This window comes from Staurois parvus, unplaced genomic scaffold (assembly GCF_062004578.1).
Source record: "Staurois parvus isolate SC_StPar_1 unplaced genomic scaffold, SC_StPar_1.0 ptg000468l, whole genome shotgun sequence".
Taxonomy (NCBI): Eukaryota; Metazoa; Chordata; class Amphibia; order Anura; family Ranidae; genus Staurois; species Staurois parvus.
In genome coordinates, this window is record NW_028318264.1 from 4233758 (window position 1) to 4258197 (window position 24440).

A 24440-nucleotide genomic window follows, 5' to 3' on the forward strand; every position below is an offset into this window, starting at 1 on the left:
AACCACACTTCAAATTCGGTCCTCTAGCTTTCAGAATTTTTAAAAGACTCACCAAACTGTTTATTTTCTGAAAGCACATGACCAGCAGAATGAAAATAAAGTGCTACTGATTTTTAAAGCTCTGCGATATTTGCAGAAATGTTTATCAAAGCAATATTTTTGTTAAAAATACACTAAAATCATTATTAGCAGATAAAAACACAGCAAATTTGACACAATTGCTGCTACATATAAAAGTTTTTTAACTTATATTGAGGTAATAAATAAATAGTTGTCAATTTGAAACTGCGTCCTTTTAGCAAAATGGTGAAAATCGAACGTACGCAGAATTTGTAAATAACCAAATCTCTCTAAAACTTTGAAGATTTTCATTTTTCACTTACAGCTTTCAGAATTTGTAAAAGTCCCAAACACCCCAAACCATATATTTTCTGAAAGCACGTGACTAGTAGAATAAAAAAAGAGGTGCTACTGATTTTAAAGGCACTGCAATATATGCCCAAATGTTTATCAAATCAATATTTTCACAAAAAATATGCTAAATCATTATTCACAGATAGAAACATAGCAAATTGTACCAAATTCCTGCTAATTTCCTTCTAAATATAAAATCTTAACCTGTATTGAGTTGATAATTAACAAATATTTGTCAATTTAGCAAACTGGTGAAAATCAAATGTATGCAAAATTGTATATAATCAAATCTCTCTAAACGTCTGGAGGTTTTCATTTTTTTTACTTACAGCTCTCAAATTTTGTAAAAGACCCCATAAACCATAAACAAAGGTGATACCCTCCTGCACTTAAATAGGGACAATAAAATAAAACAGCAATAGATAGCTGCTATCACCTAACCTGATTCCAATAGGTGCAATATAACAGTAAAAATGGTGAAGCGCTAACAGTAGGTACAAATCACAGCAGATCTAAATGAGCATATACCAAAATAAATAATAAAGTGACAATACAAAGTGTTGATCCAATCGGATCAAATACAGTGCTGCTGATGATGAACAAGTGAAACCTGTACTAAAACAGGTGAATCCTTTCCCAGATTGGGAAAAAAAAACAGCAACTGGCCACCCCTGGTCCACTATGGGACTGATACTATAAATAATGTGACCCCTCTGGGGGTAAAAACATGGCAAAAGTGACCAGTAAATAGATAAAAATATAATCACTCCTATAAATATGCACATTTAACCATGAACGAAAGTCCAGAACAAAATGTATATTAATCAAACTAGTGCTGGAAATCAATGTGAGTATCCAACATGCAGAGTAGCTGTGGATCAACAGCTGTGTGCTCATGGTAGGTGATCCTTCAAACAAGGTGAAACAATCCTAAATGGCAGAAATGGCCCCTCACCTCAAAGCGGTGACCACAAGGGCCAACTCGCCTTATGGATATCACCACGAAGCCACGTCCAGACCAGGAAGTCACACGGAATCCACTGCCACTAGCAATCTCAGGTCACACTCCCCACATGGCGTCAAACATATAAAAACAGAACATGCTCCATAGTGTAAAACCTTTATTTGCATCAATAAATGAATAAAAAATGCCCACTCACGTGTAAAAAATGGTAAAATCGCATTGCCACCACTTATGGGTGTACTGCATGGATCAGATCATACAAGCGTCCAACCGGAAGTGGGTCACCGGAAATGACGTACCAACGCGTTGTGTCACGACCACGTGACTTCCTCAGGGTATACGCCCTGAAAGCACATGACCAGTAGAATAAAAATAAGGTGCTAATGATTTTTAAGGCCCCGCAATATTTGTAAATAATCAAATCTCTCTAAACGTCTGGAGGTTTTAATTTTTTTTACTTACAGCTCTCAAATTTTGTAAAAGACCCCATAAACCATATATTTTCTGAAAGCACATGACCAGTAGAATAAAAATAAGGTCCTAATGATTTTCCAGGTCCCGCAATATTTGCGCAAATATTTATCAAAACTATATTTTTGTTAAAAATATACTAAAATCATTTTTAGCAGATACAAACACAGCAAATTTTACAAAATTCCTGCTAAATTCCTTCTAAATATAAAAGCTTAAATTTTAAATTGTGTTTTTTTGCGAAATGGTGAAAATCGAACGTACGCAAACATTTCTCAAAATCTAAAGGTTTTTATTTTTCACTTACAGCTTTCAGAGTTTGTAAAAGACCCCACAAACCATATATTTTTTGAAAGCACATGACCAGTAGAATGAAACGATGGTGCTACTGATTTTTTTAGGCACCACAATAATTGCACAAATGTTTATCAAATTTTTCACTATTTTCACTAAAATCATTATTTGCACACAAAACCACAACATAGCTTACACAATTCCTACTAAGGCCTCATTCAATGTGTTTACCCACACAGGGCTGCACATGTGTTCTTTGCATCCCTGTGCTGGCAGTCATATTCACATCAACTTGAATGCAGCAGCTGCAAGAACAGATTTGACATCCATGCGGGTGTAGGTCCATGGCCCCAAATGTAGACAGTGTGAGTTCAGGGACATCCACCCACATGGATGTCAAGTTGGGAGCAGTGGCTGTCTTGATGGGACTGTCTGCATGGGGACACACAAAATACATGTGCATCCCTGTGCAGCTAGACATGGACTTGCTGTAGTATGCCCCGCATGAACGAGGCCTTTGGCCTTGTTTAGCCTTGCAGTTGTGGAAAAAAATGCACAGTTGAGCTGCGTTTTTACTGTTCCCCCTTAAGTTGCAATAGGCAGTGGACAGGGTGATGATGCCGTCATACTTAAGAAGCAAGGGATATTTAGACACATGTCTAAATCTACCATTACTGGGGGGTTTTTTTTGTATTTCCTTTTTTTTGTAGTGGTACATTTTTTATTTTTTAATATTTCTTTAGTTTTTTTTGGGGGGGGGCTTTGGAGACACATCAGGGGTCTAAAGAGACCTCTAAAGTCTCTTTTTTGAAACAGAGAAAGGGACTGAAGACAGCCGCTCATGCGAGACGTGCATCTCAGCCCACAGCGCGAATGTGGGTTCGGGAACCACATGGTCAAAGACCATTTAGGAAAAGGTGTGTGCACCTTTTTGCGTGAAACACCAGCACGGCATCCCTGTCAAATGAAAGGGTTGCTATGCCTGCACAAACGCAGGCCACACTAGTTTTTAATATTTTTTACATTGGGGGGGTCTTGGGACAGTCATCAGTGGTCTAAACAGCTTTAGCTACACTAAAGATGAATTGAGATAGGAGTCTGTATAGACTCATTTTATTGATTAAAATGAATCAAAGTTTTATTCACAAGCTGAGATAGTAAACCCAATTTATTATTTGTCAGTGATTGAGTACTGATCACTGTCTGTATTCATTGAGGAAAGGAAGGGGGCTGGTAAACATGTTTACCATCCCGCCTTTCTCCAAGCTGACAGTGATCTGTCAGTGGCTGCAGTTGGCTGGAGGGGAAGGAGGGAAAGCCTGCTAGCAGTTGCAGGGAGGGGCGCCCAGACGCAGGAGAGATGGGGGGCACTAAAGGCAGGGTTGGAGCAGTGGGGGGGCATCTGGTCCAAGACATGGATCCCTCTGTGGCTGCCCTGCAGCATTTAAAGTCTGCGGGAGAGGCAGTGAAGGGAGGATGTCAGCTACAGGGCAGCCACAGAGGGATTGATTTTGTGCGGGGGGGTAGTCAGGGTAAGGCAGTGTTAGGGACAGTTGGGGGGTGGCATGCACTTTAGAAGTCAGCATAGACAGGTGGAGGGACCAGAGAAAAGGCAGAGAAGCAGGGCTGGGGTGGAGGGGGTGGGAGTCACATTTTAGGTTAATAGTTCTGATCAGAGCTATCCTTTTGTTCAGCAGAGTCTGCTGAACATTTCTGCTATAAGTTCATGATCACTGAAGTGACCATGAGTTTATAGCAGAGGAGGAATGCAGGGCCGTACTGTGTACAGACCTGGCAGCTAGAAGCGGTGCTATAGATGCCTACGGACCTGGCAGTGAAAGGGTCAAATTGATCTGTATCATCACTCCAAAATCAAAAGGAATCTATGCTGTTTATGAGCAACATCTCAAGTATCCAGCTTCTCATAAAATTGAGCTAATATGATATTCCAACTTTCTATTAACAAACATAAACAATTGACGACTTCAAACAAGAACCTACTCAAATCCTCAGCTCTGCTCACTCCTCTTAGCAACATTAGGGGTGTTTATTTTTTTTTGTTTTTAATAGTGTTATTTTTTTTTTAGTTTTTTACCTTAATGCATTCTCTGCATTAATGTAAAAATACTCCTGATTGTTCCCCCCATCCCTAAACACTTACCCGTGTCCTCTCACCAATCCAGCATTGTCCCAGCTGCAGCACCATTCTGCTCCCGTTCTGCAAGGGAGAATGTCACCATCACCAATATGGGTTCAAAAGTTTTAATGAACGGCCACATAGTTACAGCAAGGCAACGTTTCAGAGTCTCGCAAGACCCCTTCATCAGGTATGTGACAGGTCCTGAGAGAATCCTTCCCAAATATAACCAAAAACTGCTGTTGGTGGGAGGAAGTAGGGCAAACTACCAATCAAGTTCTGGGCAAGCAGCCTGTTGCTTATTTCCAGAGCGATCAGTGCCGTTTGCTATAGTCTGCAGCACTGATCAGTGTGTCCCTGCTGTCAAAATACAATAACTCAGCGGGAGTAATTCCCTCATTCCCATTTAGTGTGTGGATGCGGCAATCGAGTCATTATTTTTTCCTTCAACCCACTGGTAGAACGAAAAAAAAGATTATCGCATGGCCTGCTTTACATTGCTGCCTTGGGCACTAATCATGCTACTTGCATGCCTCCAGCTGCTGTGTGAATGTGTTTGCTTTTGTCTCTGAAACATGGCAATGTGAATACTTTTCTTGTTTGGCATAACAACTGCTTCTCCACTGCAATTTGGGTTTGCGGATTGTGATTTGTGGTTGGCACACAATACAGAGTGTTACTGAATAGAGGATCACAGCAAGCTTTACTCTGTGACTTGTTTTGCCCCTGTTTGACAATATATATGATGTAGATAGCTTTAACTTTATTGTTTTCTCGTTCAAACAATTTTATTAACAATAAAGCAGAATGTAACAAACAAGGAGACATTGCTAATGTACACTAGACATGGAAGTGGCAATAAGACATAAAAAAAATGAATGAGAATCACAGTACAAATGTCTATATACTACTAGCAGAAACAGGTAAATAAAAGTTGACAATAAAAGACATTATTGTTCCAGCCAATCAAAGTAATGTCTCCCAAGTGCATTAAAGAAATAGGGGGAAGTTTGAAGGGGGGGGTCAGACAGGGGTGGAAGGGGGGAAAGGGGAAGAGGAACAGCAACCATGACTCCATGAGCGTTCAACAAGTTTACAACAGCCCCTGCGTGCTACGTACAAAGGGCTATTGATTATATCCATAGCGCATAGTATACAAATCAGGGGAGAAGGAGTGATTCGTCAAAGTTAGGAGGGAGGAAGCGCTCTACTCAGGGGCTCCATATGCGCAAGAATTTAGGAATCGTGTCAAGAATTGTGGCTTCCACCTTTGCATGTATCATGGCTTGTGTTATTCTAGTTTTGACGGCCGTGATACTCAGGGTGGGGGATTTCCAAGATTTTGCTATAACCTGCTTAGCCGCCGTCGTAACTTGCATGATGAGCTTAAATTGCGAATTGGAGATGCCAGGGGGGCATTGATTGAGTAGGGCTGTTGTTGGGTCGGGTTGTAGGGTGATAGTGCTAAGTGTAGATATCATGGTGAAGATTTCACCCCAAAAGGTTCGGGCTATTGGACAGTCCCACCACATATGGTAATGTGTTCCTGGGTCCATACAGCCTCTAAAACAATTGGGCGAGTAATTAGGGGTACATTTTGCGATTCTCGCCGGGACTAAGTACCAGCGGGTTAAGACTTTATAATTCGTTTCCAATGCTACAATGTTCTGCGAGGATGATTTTGTGTTGGCCCAAATGCGGTCCCATTCAGACGGGTCAAATTCCTTACCCATATCCGCTTCCCACTTATGGGTATACAGAGGGGGGGACGTGGTAATCGAAGTAGTGAAGAGTGAATATAAGCAGGAGATAAGCCCACGTCTATGAGGGTCTTTGTAGCATGCTCGTTCAAAGAAAGACATGGTGTCTGGCCGATTGGTTATTGTGGTGTAGGGGGCGTAAAAGTGTTGTAGCTGCAAGTATCGGAATATCTCGGAGGCTGGGAGGCTATGCGTTTCCCGCAGCGAGGCAAAGGATTTAAACTTATTCCTCTGTAGGAAATGATGTGTACGGAGTAAATTAGCAGAGGACCAGGCTTTAAATAAAATAGGTGTCTGCCAAGCTGGGGGGAAAGCTGGGTTTCGCAGGAATGAGAGCATAGGATTATGTGGTGATTGGAGAAGATAACGGGTTTTCAGTGTGTCCCATAAGGATAGAAAGTGAGAAGTGATGGGGTTGGTTATAGAGCGGCGGTCTATCGGCCTCAACCAGATTAAGTTAGCTGTAGATAAGGGGTCACATTCTATCGATTCAAGCGCAACCCATTGAGGGATTTCAAAAGTTGCATGGTATTTAGGTAACTGGGCTAAATGCGCTGCCTGATAATATTTGCTGATATCGGGTAGGCCCAGACCTCCACTGAGCTTAGGGCGATAGAGGGTGGAGCGAGGTATACGAGGACGAGTATTGCCCCATACATAGGAAAAGATGCGACGCTGCAGTGTGCGGAGGTAATGAGGAGGTACTGGGACAGGGAGGACTCTAAACAGATATAGAATTTTTGGGAGGATTGACATCTTGATAACTGCTATTCTGCCGAGCCATGCGAGAGGAAGGGAAGACCATTTGGTCAGAAGGGCTGAAAGGTGGTTAAGCATCGGAAGATAATTAGCTGCGTAAAGGTCTGATAACCTAGGAGTCCGTTTGATTCCCAAGAAAGGGATATGACACTGTGACCATGGGAATGGTAAAATCTGCTGCAAGTGCGTCAACTCTATAGGGGGGAGAGAAATGTTGAGTGCTGTTGATTTATTGGGGTTTATTACTAGACCCGAAAGCGCGCCAAATGTCTCGAGGAGCCGGAGTAAGGAAGGGGAGGAAGTTAATGGGGATGTGAGAAAGAGCAAGACGTCATCCGCAAAGAGACATAATTTATGATGTGTGCCCCCTATTTCGAGTCCCTTAACATTCGGGTTAGCTCTGATTAAGAGGGCCAGGGGCTCTATAGCCAGGGCAAAGAGCAGGGGGGACAGAGGACAGCCCTGTCTCGTGCCTCTGGAAATCGGGAACTGAGCTGATCTATGCCCCAGATACCTAATTCTGGCCGAAGGTTCTCGATATAGCAAAAAGATCCAGGTTAAGAAGTGTGGGCCAAAACCCCAACGATGCAAAATATAGTTGTATTGCCATGAGACTGTATCGAATGCTTTCCGAATATCTAGGGAGAGGAAACAGGCAGGGATATTATGAGACCTGGCTAAGTTTGCTAGAAGAGATGCACGCCTGATGTTATCTCCTGCTTGCCTAGTTGGGATAAAGCCCACTTGGTTGTTATGAATTAGAGAGCCAATGCACAAGTTAAGACGCGAAGACAGGATTTTTGCTAACAGTTTGATGTCAATATTAAGGAGACATATTGGCCTGTAATTGGACCACTGCGTGTCATCAGAGTTCGGCTTTGGGATCATTGAAATGTTCTCTTGCACTGTTTCGTGGTTGAAGGTTTGGCCAGATAGTAAAGCGTTAAAAGCATTAGGATGGGAGTGAGGAGGTGAGCAAATTTCCTATAATAAGTAGCTGAGAAGCCATCCGGTCCTGGGCGTTTCCGTAATTTTAGATTTTTAATAGCGTCTAAGGTTTCAGTAGGGGAGATAGGTCGCTCAAGCGCCGCTAACTGGCACTCTGTGAGTTTCGGGAAGGAAATGGAAGTTAGAAGGGTATCAGCTTGTGCGGGGTCAAAAGGTGTGGAAGAAGAGTAAAGCTGTGACAGATGTTTATGGAAAGTCTGTAGAATGTGTTCTGGGTTACTAGTAAGGTTGCCAGAGGAGGAGCGAATCCGGATAGGTTTAGTGAGCTGGTCGAGCCTGCGAAGTGAGAGGGCCAGGAGTGTATTGGGTTTATTTGCCCTAGTATAATATTTATGTCTAGATCTACGGAGAGAGAGTTCCGCTTGATCTGCGAGAAAAAGATCTAGAGCCAATCTAGATCGCTCTAAGGCTTCACGATTGGCGGGCGTTGCAGCCGCCTGGAAAGTTTGATGGGAACGATCATAGGTTTGCTCCAGTAAGAGACGTTGTTGCCTTTTGGTTTTATTTAAGAAGGATGCTTTGCTAATGCAGAACCCTCTCAATACCGGTTTATGCGCTTCCCATAACAGGAGAGGGGATATATCAGGAGATTGGTTAAGAGTGAAATAGTCTTTTAGGGCTGCTTCAATTTCTAAACAGTGAGCTGGGTTTGCAAGCAGGTTATCGTTAATGATCCAAGAGGACTCAGTGGGAGATGGGGCTAATGAGGCCATAGCCATGAGTACGGCGCAATGGTCAGTCCAAGGGATTGGAATTATTTCAGAGGTCAGAAGCCGAGGGGAAGAGGCGGTAGTAATGAAAATATGGTCTATCCTGGAGAATGACTGGGGGGGATGAGAATAAAAGGTGTATTGGCGTTTAGTCGGGTTGAGTTCCCGCCATGTGTCTATCAAAGAATAACGATGTAGTATGGCCTGGAAGGTCTGTTTAGAGGCAGGGATGGGGGATGGTTGAGGAGATTTGTCAAGGAAGGGATATCTTACACTGTTAGAGTCTCCGCTAACAATTAGAGTTCCGCGCTTCTGGTGGTCTATAACCGAGAGTATGTGGGAGAGGAATGGTAAGGGGTCTTGGTTTGGGGCATAATATGCAACAATGGTAACATCTATATCTAGGAGTTGCCCTACTAACAGGAGGTAACGACCCTCCGGGTCTTTGATTTCGGTGCATAGCGTGAAAGGTGTCGTGCGGTGGAAGGCTATCAGTACCCCCCTGCACTTGGTGGTGGCAGAGGCTGTATAGACCTGAGTATATCGAGGACCAAAAAACTTAGGAGTGGAGTTGGGAGTGAAATGCGTTTCCTGTAGACAGACCACGTGAGCTTTAAGTGTAGCAAAGGTTCGGAAAGCCTTATTCCGTTTCTGTGGAATATTGAGACCCTGTACATTCAGGGTAAGGATATTTAACAAGCCCATGGATAAAGCGCAAAGTAGTTTGTATAGCATGGCACTCCCACTCGGGATGTAGCCTGACGATTACTGCAGGGGATGAGAGCGTTACGAAGTGTGTTGTGCGAAGTCATGGAGTCATGTTGGAAGGAAGGAGGAGGGGTACGGTATGAGAAAGGTAACGGGTGAGAAGGGGTGTAGAAGGCCATTTGTGGCCTAAAAGGTGGGTTCCCCAAGGACACCCTGAATCAGGGTGGACCAGGGAGCAACAATAGCCCAAGTGTTATTAAATAACCAATAACACAGGGGCTAGGGTGGAGTGTGCAGGTACGCGGACCGTGAGGATGACAGCAGTGTAATTAATAAATGGTGGCAAGGTCCCGGTAGAAAAAAGCAGGTACATAAAAAGAACATTCAAGAAAATCAGGGATCCTAGACTCAGACGGCACTAGTAGTGCTAGTGAGACAACATCGGTGCAAGGGTGTGGTATCTCATGCCGCCAAAACCCAGGCTCCCAAATATAAACTACAATGGAGCTCAGGAGGGGGGGTGTAGAACAATCCCCAGGTAGTGGGGCAACCAAAATTTAACAGGTAGAGGGAGAGTGGATAACAATGGTGTTAACCACCATGGTGATAACCAATCGAGTACACCTTACAGTGTATGTGGCAAAAAAAGGGAAAAAAGAAGAATAAACGTGGGAAATTGTTCAGTCCATGGTATCTTGCGAAGGTAGGCCCTGTGACGAAAAATGCCCCCGCTTGTGAAGATTGAGTTGACCTTCAGTTGCACGTGTGGGGAGGGTCTTCCGCGGCGAGCAAGATGTGGACCTCCGCTTGGCGTTTTCTGAAGGCGTCGCTGGGGGATGTAGTTGCAGGATCCGTAGGGTGTCTAAAAGGTCCTCTGGAGTCTTGCAGGTGTAATCCCGGGACTGGTATCGGAATCGCAATGCGAAGGGGAAGCTCCACCTATATTGTATAGCGTGTTGTTGGAGTACTTGTAGGTGGGGTTTCATAGCCCTGCGCTTGGAGATAGTTGCGGGGCATAGATCTTGGAATAATTGGTAGGTATGACCTTGGAACTGTAGAGATTCTGCGTTACGGGCGGCCTGCAGGAGTTGCTCCCTGGTACGGAAAAAATGGAGCTTGGCTATAATATCGCGTGGTGGACCATCCGCGCGTCGTGGTGCTAACGCCCTGTGAACTCTATCCAATTCTAATCTGTCGATTGGGATAGCTGGAGCAAGCTCTTGGAACAGAGCTGTTATCGTTGATTGGACATCAACAATCGTTTCCGGAAGGCCACGGATACGTAGGTTTGAGCGCCGTGCTCGGTTTTCAAAGTCCTCCAGTCGTGTTAATAATGTTGCGTTTTTTTTGTCACGCAGGAGATCAAGGTCATCCGTAAGCGTCTGAAGCGAGGCGTCAAGACCATCTACCCTCTGTTCTAGGTCCGCAGTGCGCTGTCCTAGCTCACGGATTTCCCTAGAAAGTGTGGCAGTGATGCGGTCCGAGGTTTGCTTCAAAGCTTTGTGTAGCATTTTTTCAAATCGTGATAATAGGTCAGGGGGTGTAAGGTCAGGCGTCAGGGCTTGTGCAGGGACATCTGTTTCATTGTCGGACTCACCCTCAGACGTGCAGGGATGGCTGGGCTGCGGATCCTGCAGGGCTGCATATGCCCCTGCTGCTTGCTTGCTTCCACGTGTTGGGGCGGTGGCCATCTTTGCGGAGGCATTTGCCAGGGCCTCTTTAATAGTTTTGGTCGATGGGGGGACCTGATGCCGGGGTGCCCCTTTGACCATTTTGCCCTTTGCCAGAGGGGGGGGCTGTTATACTAATCTCAGCCCCCCTGCTCTCTCTCTCCCCACTTCAGCCGCGGTATGCTGTGTGCAGCGGTGGGCGGGCCTATGGACGGCTCGCAGTGGGGACCCAGTCCCCTGTCGGAATTCTTCCGACCTGTTGCGGAGGATCCGCTGCAGACCCGGGCGGATCAGACCCCGGGATGGTTGCCGTGGGGATCGGATCCCCCCTGAGTGTGTTGCGGGCCGGGACCCGCTGCTTTAAGGTGCCGTCACCCGATGGGGAGACGGAGCCTCATCGGGACATGTCCGTCCCGCCAGCCGCGCATGCTTTATCGTTTTAAAGTATATACATTGTGATCTTTACTGCTGTATTTCTTCTTCTGCTTGAAAACCCAAAATTATTACTTAAAGTACAGCTTTACCTAATCCCCAAGCATGTTATTTAAATGAATTGCATATTTTTATGTTGCCCTTTTGAGCTGCTCTAAAATGTCCTCTCTCTGTTGAACAATAACTTTTTTTAACTTTTTTTTAACTTTTTTTTTTTCTTTGGTATATTTTCCTCAGGTCAGTGCCCTTGTGCCCCTTCTTTGTCATTCTCTTCACTTTTAGCTTAGAAAATGGAAATTGCAGTGTTCTTTACTCAAAAATTTATTTTAAAGCAGAAGATGGTTCCCAAGCACAGGTTCCAAATCAGTCTACAAGATCTGGTGTAAACACTTCTACTTTGTTTATCCACATGCCGCTCATAGGACATCATATGACATCCTCAAATCTGCAGCTGCAGATATCATCTCTGTATCAAAATTTTCAGTGGGTGTTTTTATTTAATGTAGAAGTGATTTGTGTAGCTATATAGCCACTCAATCACTTCTTTACAGATGGTGGAAGGGGGTCCACCCCACTCCCACTACTGCCTTTACTGGGCTCTCCTATCCAGCCAGGGAGCCTGATAATGATCCGTCTGGTTGAGTTGCATTCCCTAGGAAGAGTTGAAGGAACGGAAGTTCCCACCCCCTCTTCTGTGATGAAAAAACCTGTAAGCGACGAGGATTTTGTCACTTCTGGTTTTGGTTTGTTTTACAAGCCGTTGCTGGCTTGTGAAGCAGCAGATGATACTGATTTTTCTATGATCTGCTGCTTTGGGGGCCAAAGCAGAGATCTGGGGTCTCATCGACCCCAGATCTCTTCATAAAGGGGACCTGTGATTGCCCATGCTATCACAAGGGATGTTTTTCATCACTTGTGATAGCAATAAAGTTGATTAAAAAAATTAATGTACAGGGTAAAAATGTAAAAATAAAATAAAAATTTAAAGCACCCCCCGTCAACTTGTGTTCACGTGCAAAGGTGAATCATATGTCAGTCCCGCACGCATATGTAACTGTGTAACTCTAAACTGGTAACCTGTATGGACTTTTAAAGGATTACCTAAAGCAGGGCTTAAAATTTCGAGTCTAGACCTACTAGCCAGGCACAAACATTACTCTCCACCATTTGCCCCACGCAACCTTGCCCAGGTCCGCCTCCAAACCCACCCCCAGCCCATCCCCCAGCCCTGCCCCCAGTCCTGCCCCAACCACGCCCCTTAACGCTTCTGAAATTACATTTTTCTTCAGAATAAAGAGTCCAAAATATAAAAAACTGCAATTATAACATAGCTTTATTATGTAAATTTAAACATAGCATTTGCAAATGGTGGTAAAGATACTGGAATTTTTTTCTTTTAATTTTATTTTTACTAGTAATGGTGGCAATCAGCGACCTATAACGGGACTGCAGCGGTCATTCTGACACTGGGGGAGAACTGACTTGGTGTCACTGACATCCACAGTGACACCAATACAGTGATCAGTGCTAATAAAAAGCACTGACACTGTACTAATGGCACTGGGCAGGGAGAGATCTGTGTGGTTTACATACAGTTCTCTCCCCCATCTGTAATACTTGGCAATCACCATGTGCCGGCGAGTAATCACCGGCCAGGACCCAGTGATTGACAGCGAATGGTGCTGCAGGTAGGGCGCGCGTGTGGCCCGTGCATGCCCCCTACCTGGAAATGCAAAATCACATATATATATATACGTGATTTTGTGCACTCCTGCTGCCCTGTAGCAGGATTTCTGCTATAGGGTGATGGGAAAGGTCCTAGCAGGCCGCTGGACCATTTACAATGCGCAGCACGGCTCATGTATGAGCAGTAGATATCCCACTGTGAAGCTGCAAAGAGTCCCAGCTGGCTTCCCACAGTCCACATGGTAGCACTAGGGACCCAAAGGCCGGTGAAGAGCCAGCCTGGATGAGGACAGCGCTGCATTCCTGGACTGGTGTCAGCAAACTTCAAAGAAGTTTAGAAGCCGAAACTGTACTCCAGTTAAATCAATGAGAGCGAAATCTGTCAAGTAAAAAATGCTAATTTTCTTGGCTAATAGGCAACAGGGCGTAAAAAAAAAAAAAAAAACATGAATGGGTGGGCTCTGCACTAGGGAAAAGGAACCAACGTAAACATGTTTTTTTTTGTTTTTTTTAAATGCTTAAACAATAAAAGTGAAACAATAAAATTGCCCAATTGCTTTAATTAAAAAGCCTGGGGTGCCCTAATCTTGTCTTTGAATGGATGTATATCAAAGGAAAAAAGTGGTTAAAGTTACAGAAAAATGGTATTTCACTTCTGACTTTTTTTTTTAAATAACAAAAATAGAGGCCCTATATGTTTTAGGGTCTGCTATATGTTTTAACTGATCTTTTGAGGTGTCTATGCAGTTTTTTTTTTTTGTTAAAAAGTTGGCAATGATTTTCATTTGCCAGCACTTTAAACTGCATCACTATTTTTTTTTTAATTTTTGCTCTGCTGCAATATGTGAAAAACTAGCGTTGGTGCTCTGTTGTGCTGTTCAATCTGAATAACATCCTAACACACCTGCAGCACACCATAACACATGGTAATACACTACCTTGCGTTGTGATGCACTGCATTACAAAAAAATAGTGCATGCACCTTTTTTGGGCTGCCTTTACGCAGTTCATATTAATAGGTGGAATTATTCACTTTAACGCACTGCAACAGTGTGAATTCAGCTTAAATCCATAGGTCCATATTCCATTAGCACTCCATCTGAGTAAGTTCTCTTGGATGTTTATTGTTCTTCTGATACTCCACAATATCCTAATCACTGATTTTCTGAAGTAACCTGGACTCAGGAAATGCATGAGAGATGTGGGACTGTGTTAGGAACATTGTAATTTAGGCTTCAGCAAAGCAGTGACTGTCATAAACAATGTACTTTGAACAAAGGTGTTCTAGTTTTATAGAAAAATAATAAGGAATTCTCATTGTTCTATCGACAACTAGTCAACTTTTGGGGGGTTTTTTGCATTAATTTGTATGTATTTGCTTCAATGTCTGTGGCAGCCTTTTTTCAACCAGGGTGCCCAGGTACCCTGGGGTGCCTCCAGGTGTCTTCAGGGGTGCCTTAGCAAAATGCCCAAAAAAGTTCACAAACATTGTACACAAGCCAGAAGGCGGATCAAGCCTGCCTTTTAGTTGCACAAAGCCACGGGTTTTCAATGTGCACTATTACAACCTTCTAGCCGCTGGCGTCCTAACAACCAATGGTGTCATTGGTTTATATGGAGGATTTCAGGTGTCTGCATAGCATCCTTGTTTGCCCCTCTCCGTCAGCACAGGGGGTCATATTCGCTGAGTGAAGGAGAAGAGAAACATTGCAATATTAGTCGGTACCAGTGTACAAAGGTGTATTTGCTTTGGAAGAAAAAACACCTCCAGCGTTGGGTATCCTACATATGTGAATGTTGCCGCATTATACATATGCGGCAACATTCACATATGCAACTATTGATTTATTTTTTTACATTTTAGAGTGGGGTGCCTCGGGATTGTGCATAATTTTAAAGGGTGCCTTGACTGAAAAAAGGTAGAGAAACACTGTTCTAGGCTGTATAGACATGAGGAAAAGAAAACATTTGGGTAAAGATCTATAGTTTTCTCAATTACAAGCATTCTTGCCTGAGTTTACAATTGAGTTACATGTTTGTAAGGTTAAACAGGCGTAAGCATTTGTATCTCAATTTTTTTGTTTTATACAAAATTATACTCTTGTATTTTATACATTTTTATATAGCATTCTAGGCAACAGTCCAGCATTGTTAATCTAGAGTAAATTAGTACGAATGTTATACATGGAGTTTTATTTGTACTGGGTTTATTTTGGGCAATAAACACAAGCTTTTAAATTCCTGGAGATCCTGTAGAAATAGACTAATAATCTATTTTACAAGCATGCAATTTATTCCCCAGAGGTTACTCATGTTCAGTAAACAATCCATCAGATTCAGTGTGGAGTCGAAGCATAAAATAGCAGTAAACATCAGGAAAGTGAGTAAAATGAAACCCCACTAAATTTACCCTTGCTTATTAGGCTTTCTGTATACTTTGCGTTGTTTATTTACATGTAACTATTTTTCTATGGATATGGAACAGTGCATCGGTTATTTGAGGTTGTGATAGAGGTTCAAATTCCCCTAATGTGCTTCCCTCTAGTAAGCTTTTTGGACAAAAACATTTACAATTTTAGTACTAACTAAAATTTCAACTGCATTGTTCTTTGATATTTCATTATATCTAACACAATCTTTTTTGCCCCCATGGTGACAAAAATTAATACTATATTCGTAATATTAGTAATTTTGTCTATATGGTTGTGTATCTCTACACCTACAAAAGCCGCTAATAGTTTTGGGTCCTCTGTTCTCACCTCGCTCTGTAGTAGACCTCAACCGCATTGACACCTTATGTTATGCCACCTTTGGTAACTTGGATTTATGAACTCTGCAGTACGTTAAGGTCACCCTGTAAACTGGAGACTATATAGTAGGTAATCGCATATTATATCTCTTGATAAGTAGGTGACTTGCAAAAGAAAAAAAGGAACTGTTAAATTTAATTCTCAGATTAGTCATCAAATGCCCTGCAAACTTTAATAACCCAAAACCTTACAGTTGCATTATAATGGATTTTTATGTAAAGCAATCCTGTCAAGTCAACACAAAATACAATTTTAAAGTGCCTTCTATAAAGAGAGACTTCTTTGGCAGCCTCTGTCAGTGTCCTCAGCAGTGCACTCTTCTGGGATTGTCAGCTGTGCCCTGGTTGCATCCTGCGAGCCTTATGTCACTGCTGCTGATATACGAGTCAGTGGATAGAACCGCATTGTGAGGCAGGGCATGTAGGCAACCAAGACTCATAGAAGCATTGCATGCATAAGACAATGGAGGAGGCGGCAGAGTAAGACATGTCAGCCAATGGAAAGGTTAGTATGGGAGCTGCAGAAGACTTTCATCTGTATTTTTTGTTGAACTGGAAGGGTCAGTTTAGCACTAATACATTTTATCCCTTGAGGAAGCTACAGTTTATAGCAAAACACGTTGGGAATTAGGAAATAAATGTGAAATAGTTCCTAAAAGAAAAGAACAAGGAGTAAAATTCTTCCCAATACAATACATAAATGTTCAGAAGTTCAGTTCACATTGCCAGATAGAGAAAATATGTTTATTTTAAATATTATACTAAGAGTTTTGAAACGGGAGAATATTTAAGAACCAGTTTTGAGTGGTGTTATGGTGTATTAAATTATATAATTTAAATCATACGACACTGCCTGCCAGGGTGGCTGCTCTGCCATGTATTCTGGGCTCCGCTTGCACATCTGCGGGCCCGGGGCCAACATGCCAGTTGCCAGCGGATGGAGGGGAGAGAGGAGAGCAGACATATGTCCGCTCTTCTCCCCTTCTTGCTGTGACCAGAAAAGTGAAGTGTGTGCTGATAGACCCCTACCCTCACAGATACGCAAGTATGAACATACTGAAAAATATACCGTACTGAAGTACTCGGAGTAACCTTGTCTTTTATATTTTACCAAACATTTTTGTAATTTATTGTGGTTTGTTTGCCCTAAAATTCCATTTAGTGTGTTTTTTACTGAAATGTTGCATTTCCTAGACCTTTTCAGTAATATTGTAAGACATAAATTGGAACTGTAACTATTTAATTCTCTAGGGTGTCTGCTTTCAGAAAATATATAATGTGTGGGGGTTTTGTGTAATCTTCAGGCCTAAAAGTTTTGTTTTAAATGTGTGCAAAAAATGCAAAAACAGCTCTGACAGTGAAAGGGCTAAGGGACATACAGTATACTATGTATGAGACTAGCCATAAGAAATGCCAGAGTGCTAAATTTGGTAGTTCCAGTCCTCCTTGTTATTTCTTCTTTATAAGCATGTCATATTTTAATCTTGGTTTAAAACTAGCCCAAATGTATTTTATACAGAAATCTTAGAAGGATATCTACCAAACCATGAATTCTGTAGCCTTGCCCACAGTTTTCATTGCTGTTGCATTACGGCGATTAGTGGTTGGTAGTTTAGCGTATATAGATCCTCCTTTGCCGTAGTCAAGCAAACACCCAAAAATTTAAAGGCTTTCTCTTACCAGTGGAATGTAAAGTCTTTCTTTAAAGCATTTACCTACCCTTCCATTAGGTGTACATTCAATGCCTCTGTTTTATGCATATTGACCTTAAAGTTACTAACCACAGAGAAGACATTAAATTCTTTTAACAGTGCTGGAAAGGCTATGCAAGGATTTGAAATAAGCAACAGTAGGTCATCAGCAAAGAAGCACATTGTACATATTAATGCTAAGAAATCTCCCAGAAAAAAGGGAGGTCTCAAAAAGATAGTCCGGCCATCCCCAATCAGACACCTGTATGCAAACCAAACTAAAAGGATTGGTTAATGGGTTCTACCAGGACTCATGGGTTTTCGGTATACTTATTCATAATAGATAAACAGGCTGATGGTCAAAAAATAATAAACGACTTCTTTAAGGAAAAACATCTTAAAAACATACAAAACAATAAAGCACCACACTCCACAGATCTCATATTAAATATGGTGGACCAAGTATTGAGATATGTATAGTCCCATAATGGCTAATTCAGCTGTATTTGATGCATTAAACCATTAAACATTCCAAAAAGTCCTTCAAGTGAGATTAACTTTTGCAACAGATACTCTGCAGTACACATCCAATAATTTACCACCTGGTGAGCACTTCTTATGTTGCTGTCAGAGAGGTAGCAGCCTAGGACAGAGCAGGGTCCACCCATACTTTATTTCAACCACAGATCTGCTTCTTTGAAGGAAAAATCACTTTATTGTAGATCCATCAGAATCCTTTTTCACTTCTATCAGTCCAGCGCTATCATTAGAGATGAGCGAATCGAATCAGGCGAAGTGGAATTCGTTTCGAATTTCAGGAAAAATTCGATTCGCATCGAATCCGAATTTTTGCCAACTTCGGATGGTCGAATTGAATTTTTCCTGATCGGCCGTTTTCATCCCTTCTACAGCCGGCAAAAATGTCCCTGCAGAGAGCTCCGCTATTTCTGACAACTGTCTGACAGTTCTTTCACATTTACAGCGGTTGAAACATTGTATCTATTTGTTTCCATTTAGGATACAGATGTTTTTATTCGGAAATAAATAGATACAATGTTTCAATCGCTGTAAATGTGAAAGAACTGTCAGAGAACTGTCAGAAATAGCGGAACTCTGCAGAAACACTTTTTGCTTTACTGGAATTATTCTTATTTTCATTCTTCTTCTTCTTATTTTCATTCTTCTTTTCATTCTTTTCATTCTTCTTCTTTTCATTCTTCTTTTCATTGTTCTTGTCATTCTTTTCATTCTTCTTTTCATTCTTTTCATTCTTCTTTTCATTCTTCTTTTCATTCTTCTTCTTTTCATTCTTCTTTTCATTCTTTTCATTCTTCTTTTCATTCTTCTTTTCATTCTTCTTCTTTTCATTCTTCTTTTCATTCTTCTTTTCATTCTTCTTTTCATTCTTCTTTTCATTCTTCTTCTTCTTTTCATTCTTCTTCTTCTTTTCATTCTTCTTTTCATTCTTTTCATTCTTCTTCTTCTTTTCATTCTTCTTTTCATTCTTCTTTTCATTCTTTTCATTCTTCTTCTTATTTTCATTCTTCTTTTCATTCTTTTCATTCTTCTTTTCATTCTTTTCATTCTTCTTTTCATTCTTCTTCTTATTTTCATTCTTCTTTTCATTCTTTTCATTCTTCTTTTCATTCTTCTTCTTATTTTCATTCTTCTTTTCATTCTTTTCATTCTTCTTTTCATTCTTCTTCTTATTTTCATTCTTCTTTTCATTCTTCTTTTCATTCTTTTCATTCTTCTTCTTCTTATTTTCATTCTTTTCATTCTTCTTCTTCTTTTCATTCTTCTTTTCATTCTTTTCATTCTTCTTCTTCTTCTTTTCATTCTTCTTCTTCCTCTTCTTTTCATTCTTCTTCTTCTCCTTCTTCTTCTTTGGCCCCGTGACTGCCCAAATGAGTGAAGTGTGCGGTGATTCTAAGATCGACGGCACTCATCTGCATGTCATACTGACTGACAGTATTATTTCTCTTCCCCAGCAGACTCCAAGGACATTTAAATTAAAGGTACAGTGTTCTGCACTAATATAAAGGCTCTCTGAAGCCTAGAAACCCTTTTTATAAGTAAAATTCGCAGCGAATAAATTCGAATCGAATCGAATTTTTTCGGAAAATTCGGCGAATCAGGCGAATCGAATTTTTGAAAAATTCGCTCATCTCAAGCTATCATATAAACATCAGGTACCTTCTTGGACAGACAAAAACACAGCCGCACACATTTACCCGTATCCAGGGCAGTGAGTAAACCATAGTGTTTCCAGTCCTATTTGTCCATTATGTGCTTAAAATGGGAGAGGCATTGGACAGGTCTGTGTAAAATCAATGTAAGAAATGTGCTTGTCACCAGGCAGATGGACGACATATTCCAACTCTGATATCTGAGGATTTTTGTGCTTTAAGTGCAACTAATTTCTCCTGTATGACAAGTACCAAATCCACACAATGCACAAGCATCATTAACATGTTACTAAACCCAAAACAGTAAAATCAGTCTGTATATGCAGGAAAACATGTTTGTTATACTCACTTTGAATTCTAAGTGGTTAATCCTCACAATACTGCTATATAGAGTATACAGTATATGTGATTTTGCATTTTCAGGTGGGGGGGGGGCGCCACAATTGGCGGCTTCAGCTGTTGATCACTGGGTCCTGGCTGGATATTCCCTTCCAGCACCTGAGGAACACTGACAGGGAAGAGGTTTGTATGTAAACAACACAGATCTCTCTACCTGTCAGCACCAGCATGCTGCTTTGTATTGCTCTGCATAGCATAGCAATACAAAACAGCATGCTTTCATAGTAAAATACACACAGCATACATAGCAAAAGAGCACACAGTTAACCCTTTGATCGCCCCAGATGTTAACCCCTTCCTGCCCAGTGTCATTAGTACAGTGTCCGTTAACGAAACCAAAATGATGCAGCGCTACCCTAATAATAAAATAATACAATATGGCAAAAACAAACAAAGTGACATAAATATATATATATGTAACAAAAATATCAGAGGATTGATACTCTCTGGGGATCTCAATATAAAGTGATATAAATATATATACGTGCCAATAAATCAGTGGATTGATCCTCTCTGGGATCTCAAGTGAAAAAGTGATCACACCTGGTATAAAAAACCAGGAACCAATACCCCCACTATCCAAAATAGGATCATACACAAAATAAAATAAAACACAAATAAGCGTGACTCCCTAGAGATCAATAAATTCCTGCAAATGATGGTGAAAATGAGAATGTGAACCCCTAACAGGGATCAACAATATCATGCAGATCGTGTCCTATGCGTTACGTCATGCTATCATGTGACTTTTTCAAGCCCTTGAAAAAGTCATGTGATAGCATGACGTAACGCGTAGGACGCGAGTGTGGTGACGTACTTCCGGCGCGGACGCCATCTTGCTACACCCAGTAAGTTCCCATGTAAGTACACCTTTAGTATGAGGTCTTTTGAACAGCTTGTTATAATCTTAATAAATGTGAGTGGGCATTTGGCTGTGCTATGATTCGAGAGTCCCTATTAAAACGGATTTACACTATGGTTTCTTTTTATCTTTATCCTATCTCTGAGCTGGTGGCTGGCTGCTTTATACTGGAGGAGACCTGGCTGTTCCTAGTTAAGTAGATATCATCTACCTGAGCAGGTGTCCATTACCAGTGAAGATTTCTGGCTTCAAATAACAAAAGCATTTTGGCCCTTTTGAGGGTCGCATCAAGGAGGTGAGGGGGCATTTTAACCACATACGGATTATTTCCATCGGTGGTGATGCACATCCACAATATCTCCTGCACTTAGGAGTAATTGGAAAGTTTTTGGTGTATATGCACCTATTTGGACTTGGTTGTTTTAAGTTTTTTTATTTATTTTTTCATTTTTGTTGTGTTTTTTTTTTTTTTTTTTTAATGTTTTTGGACTATTATATGTTCACTTAATTTTTTTGATGTGTTTACTCATAAATATACTTTTTGTATATGTGTTTTTTGGCACGATTGTAGTTACTTGATCCCACATTTAGGGATCCATTTTATGTCACTATTTACTTTTAATATGGCTTAATTTAACGATCTGCATGATATTGTTAATCCCTGCTAGGGGTTCACGTTCTCATTTTCACCATCATTTGCATGAATTTATTGATCCCTATTTAGGGAGTCACGCTTATTTGTGTTTTATTTTATTTTGTGTATGATCCTATTTTGGATAGTGGGGGTATTGGTTCCTAGTTTTTTATACCTGGTGTGATCACTTGAGATCCCCAGAGAGGATCAATCCACTGATTTTTTGTCACATATATATATATTTGTCACTTTGTATGTTTTTGCAGCATGTTATTGTAGCATTTTAATATTAGGGTAGCGTTGCATCATTTTGGTTTCGTTCGTTTTTATTTCCGCATGGTATATGGTTAGGTGCTAGCAGCTCCCACTCACCTAATTTATCACGTAATAGTAGCACAGGAGATCTTCATTATTTTTGAGTACAGTGTCAGTGCTTTTTATTATCGTGTAACTGGGGATGTCAGTGGCAGTTAGTTCCCCCCTAGTGTCAGAATGCCTGCCACAGTCCCGCTATAAGTCGCTGATCGCCGCCATTAAAAAACAAAAATGAAAATTGCAGTGTGTATATATAGACACTATAACTTTCACGTAAACCAATTCATTTACAATTATTGGGATTTTTTTTAGGAAAGACGTAGCAGAATACATTTTGTCCTAAATTTTATGATGAAATTAGATTTTTGAAACTTTTTTTACTGGATATGTTTTATAGCAAAAAGTCAAAAATATAGTTTTTTGGGTTTTTTTTTCAAAATTGTCTTTTTTTGTTTATAGCACAAAAAATAAAAACCACAAAGGCAATCAAATACCACCAAAAAGCTTTATTTCTGGGGAAAAAAAGGAAATAAGTTTCATTTAGGTGTAGCATTGCATAACCACGCAATTGTCAGTTAAAGTAATGCAGTGCCATATTGCAAAAATTGGCCTGGTCAGGAAGGGGGGTAAATCCTCTGTAGGGCAAGTGGTTAAACAAGAAGTGGGTTTTTCAATAATTAAGGAAAAAGACATAATTGACAGATGCATCTAATTAGCCTTACTTTCATGGATATAAATACAAAGGTTGAACTGTATTGTTGATGGAGTGTTTGCTATCTGTTGAATTGTCCTCTTCTTTTTGTTTTAATTCTGTGTAAAACATGCTAATATATTCTTTAACTCTCTTGTACAGGATACTGCAACACTTTAACACATCTGCTGACTATTACACAGTTATCTTTACATCTGGAAGCACTGCGGCACTAAAACTTGTAGCAGATATTTTTCCTTGGACACCTGCTAGTCCGGATGATGCAGGCAGCCATTTCTGTTACCTTACCGATAATCACACTTCAGTGGTTGGAATGAGAGGAGCAATGAAAATGTTAAATATACCATCTATTCCGGTTACTCCTGAAGACCTGCTGTTGTCAGAGATTGAAACAAAAACAACTGAAAATCAACATGACAGCACTTCACATCTTTTCTGTTATCCTGCACTAAGTAACCATTCAGGCACCAAGTATCCTCTCTCTTGGATAGAAAAAGTCAAATCAGGGAAAATAAAGCCCATCTCAGTGCCAGGCAATTGGATTGTTTTACTAGATGCTGCCTCGTTTGTCAGTACTTCACCTTTAGATTTGGCAATTTACCGACCAGACTTTGTCACCATTTCATTTTACAAGATTTTTGGTTTTCCAACCGGTTTGGGTGCCTTGATTGTATCTAATGAAATTGCACATCTTCTAAGGAAAAATTATTTTGGAGGAGGTACAGCAGCAGCCTATCTTTCAAAGGAAGATTTTTACATTCCTAAGGAATCAATTAGTAGCAGGTAACATCCCATATGTTCAACGTTAATCAGTTGTAATGTACTGTACTATTTTTTTTATATATAAAAGCACAGTAAAACATTTAAAACATATCTAAACCCAAAAACAAATGTGTAATATATTGCACCTTACCAGTCCTCAGGTTGTGATGGCTGAATTAGTTTTCTTTTCTTTTTTTTTGTTTGCTTTAATTTTTGCTAGTGATCCTCGCTGTACTGTATCTATGGAGGCCTAGCCTTGTCACTCCTAAGAGGGGTCAACAGAATACAACCTGTGATTTTCAACCCATTCAAATCAATCACACTGGATCACACCAAAAGTAGTATGTCCACTATTTGTCAAAACACACTGCACCAGATCACATGGTACTGAGATACCATGTGATCTGGTGCGGGCAAATGCACTGCATTAGCAATCTGCATTTAGGGTGTCATTAGGAATACTTTCATACCCACAGCAGACTGCACACCCGGTGTGGTTTGAATGCAGAGCAAAAAACACACATGGAAAGCAGGTTTCCCTCACCACGTTCTTGTGTGAACGAGCCCTTATTGACCAGACCTAACAAAACACATTCAATTTTATATATTTAAAGCTTCAGGAAATTTGAAAATGATTCCTTGCAGTTGGGATGTGCCCCCACTTGAAAGGGTTAACATTATACTTTATTTACAGGAGAGTGCTTTTACTTACCTAATCATCCGCCTCCCAACAGACAACTTTCTCCACTGCTTGTCTCTTGGCGTCATCCTGTCCAGGGCAAAGCTATGGACCCTAATTGCTGTAGCATAGAGGAGAAGGTGCTGCAGGCCAGTCTAGCAGCACAAAGGAATGGTGGATTGGGAAAGTAATCTTCTCTTACAAGTCCCCAAGACTGAAACTAGCAGTTACCCCTTGCAGTGCAGGCGCAGTTGTACTGCAAGGGATCTTTATCAAGTTTCCCAGAGTTAGGCTTTAACAGACCCTAAAGGAGCAAGAGAAGTTCATTGTTAGGGTTTACATACACTTAAAACTCTAGAAAATGGAATGTGACTA

The 24440-nt window shown here is 41.1% G+C and overlaps 1 protein-coding gene across 1 annotated transcript in view; it reads left to right on the forward strand.

Annotated features, from left to right (window-relative positions):
* MOCOS (molybdenum cofactor sulfurase) overlaps nucleotides 1-24440 on the forward strand; it is a 553751-nt gene that overhangs the window by 155892 nt on the left and 373419 nt on the right. Inside the window, exon 4 of the mRNA XM_089689064.1 lies at nucleotides 22766-23407. Coding sequence (XP_089545190.1) covers nucleotides 22766-23407 — 642 coding nt within the window. The remainder of the gene's footprint in view (nucleotides 1-22765; nucleotides 23408-24440) is intronic.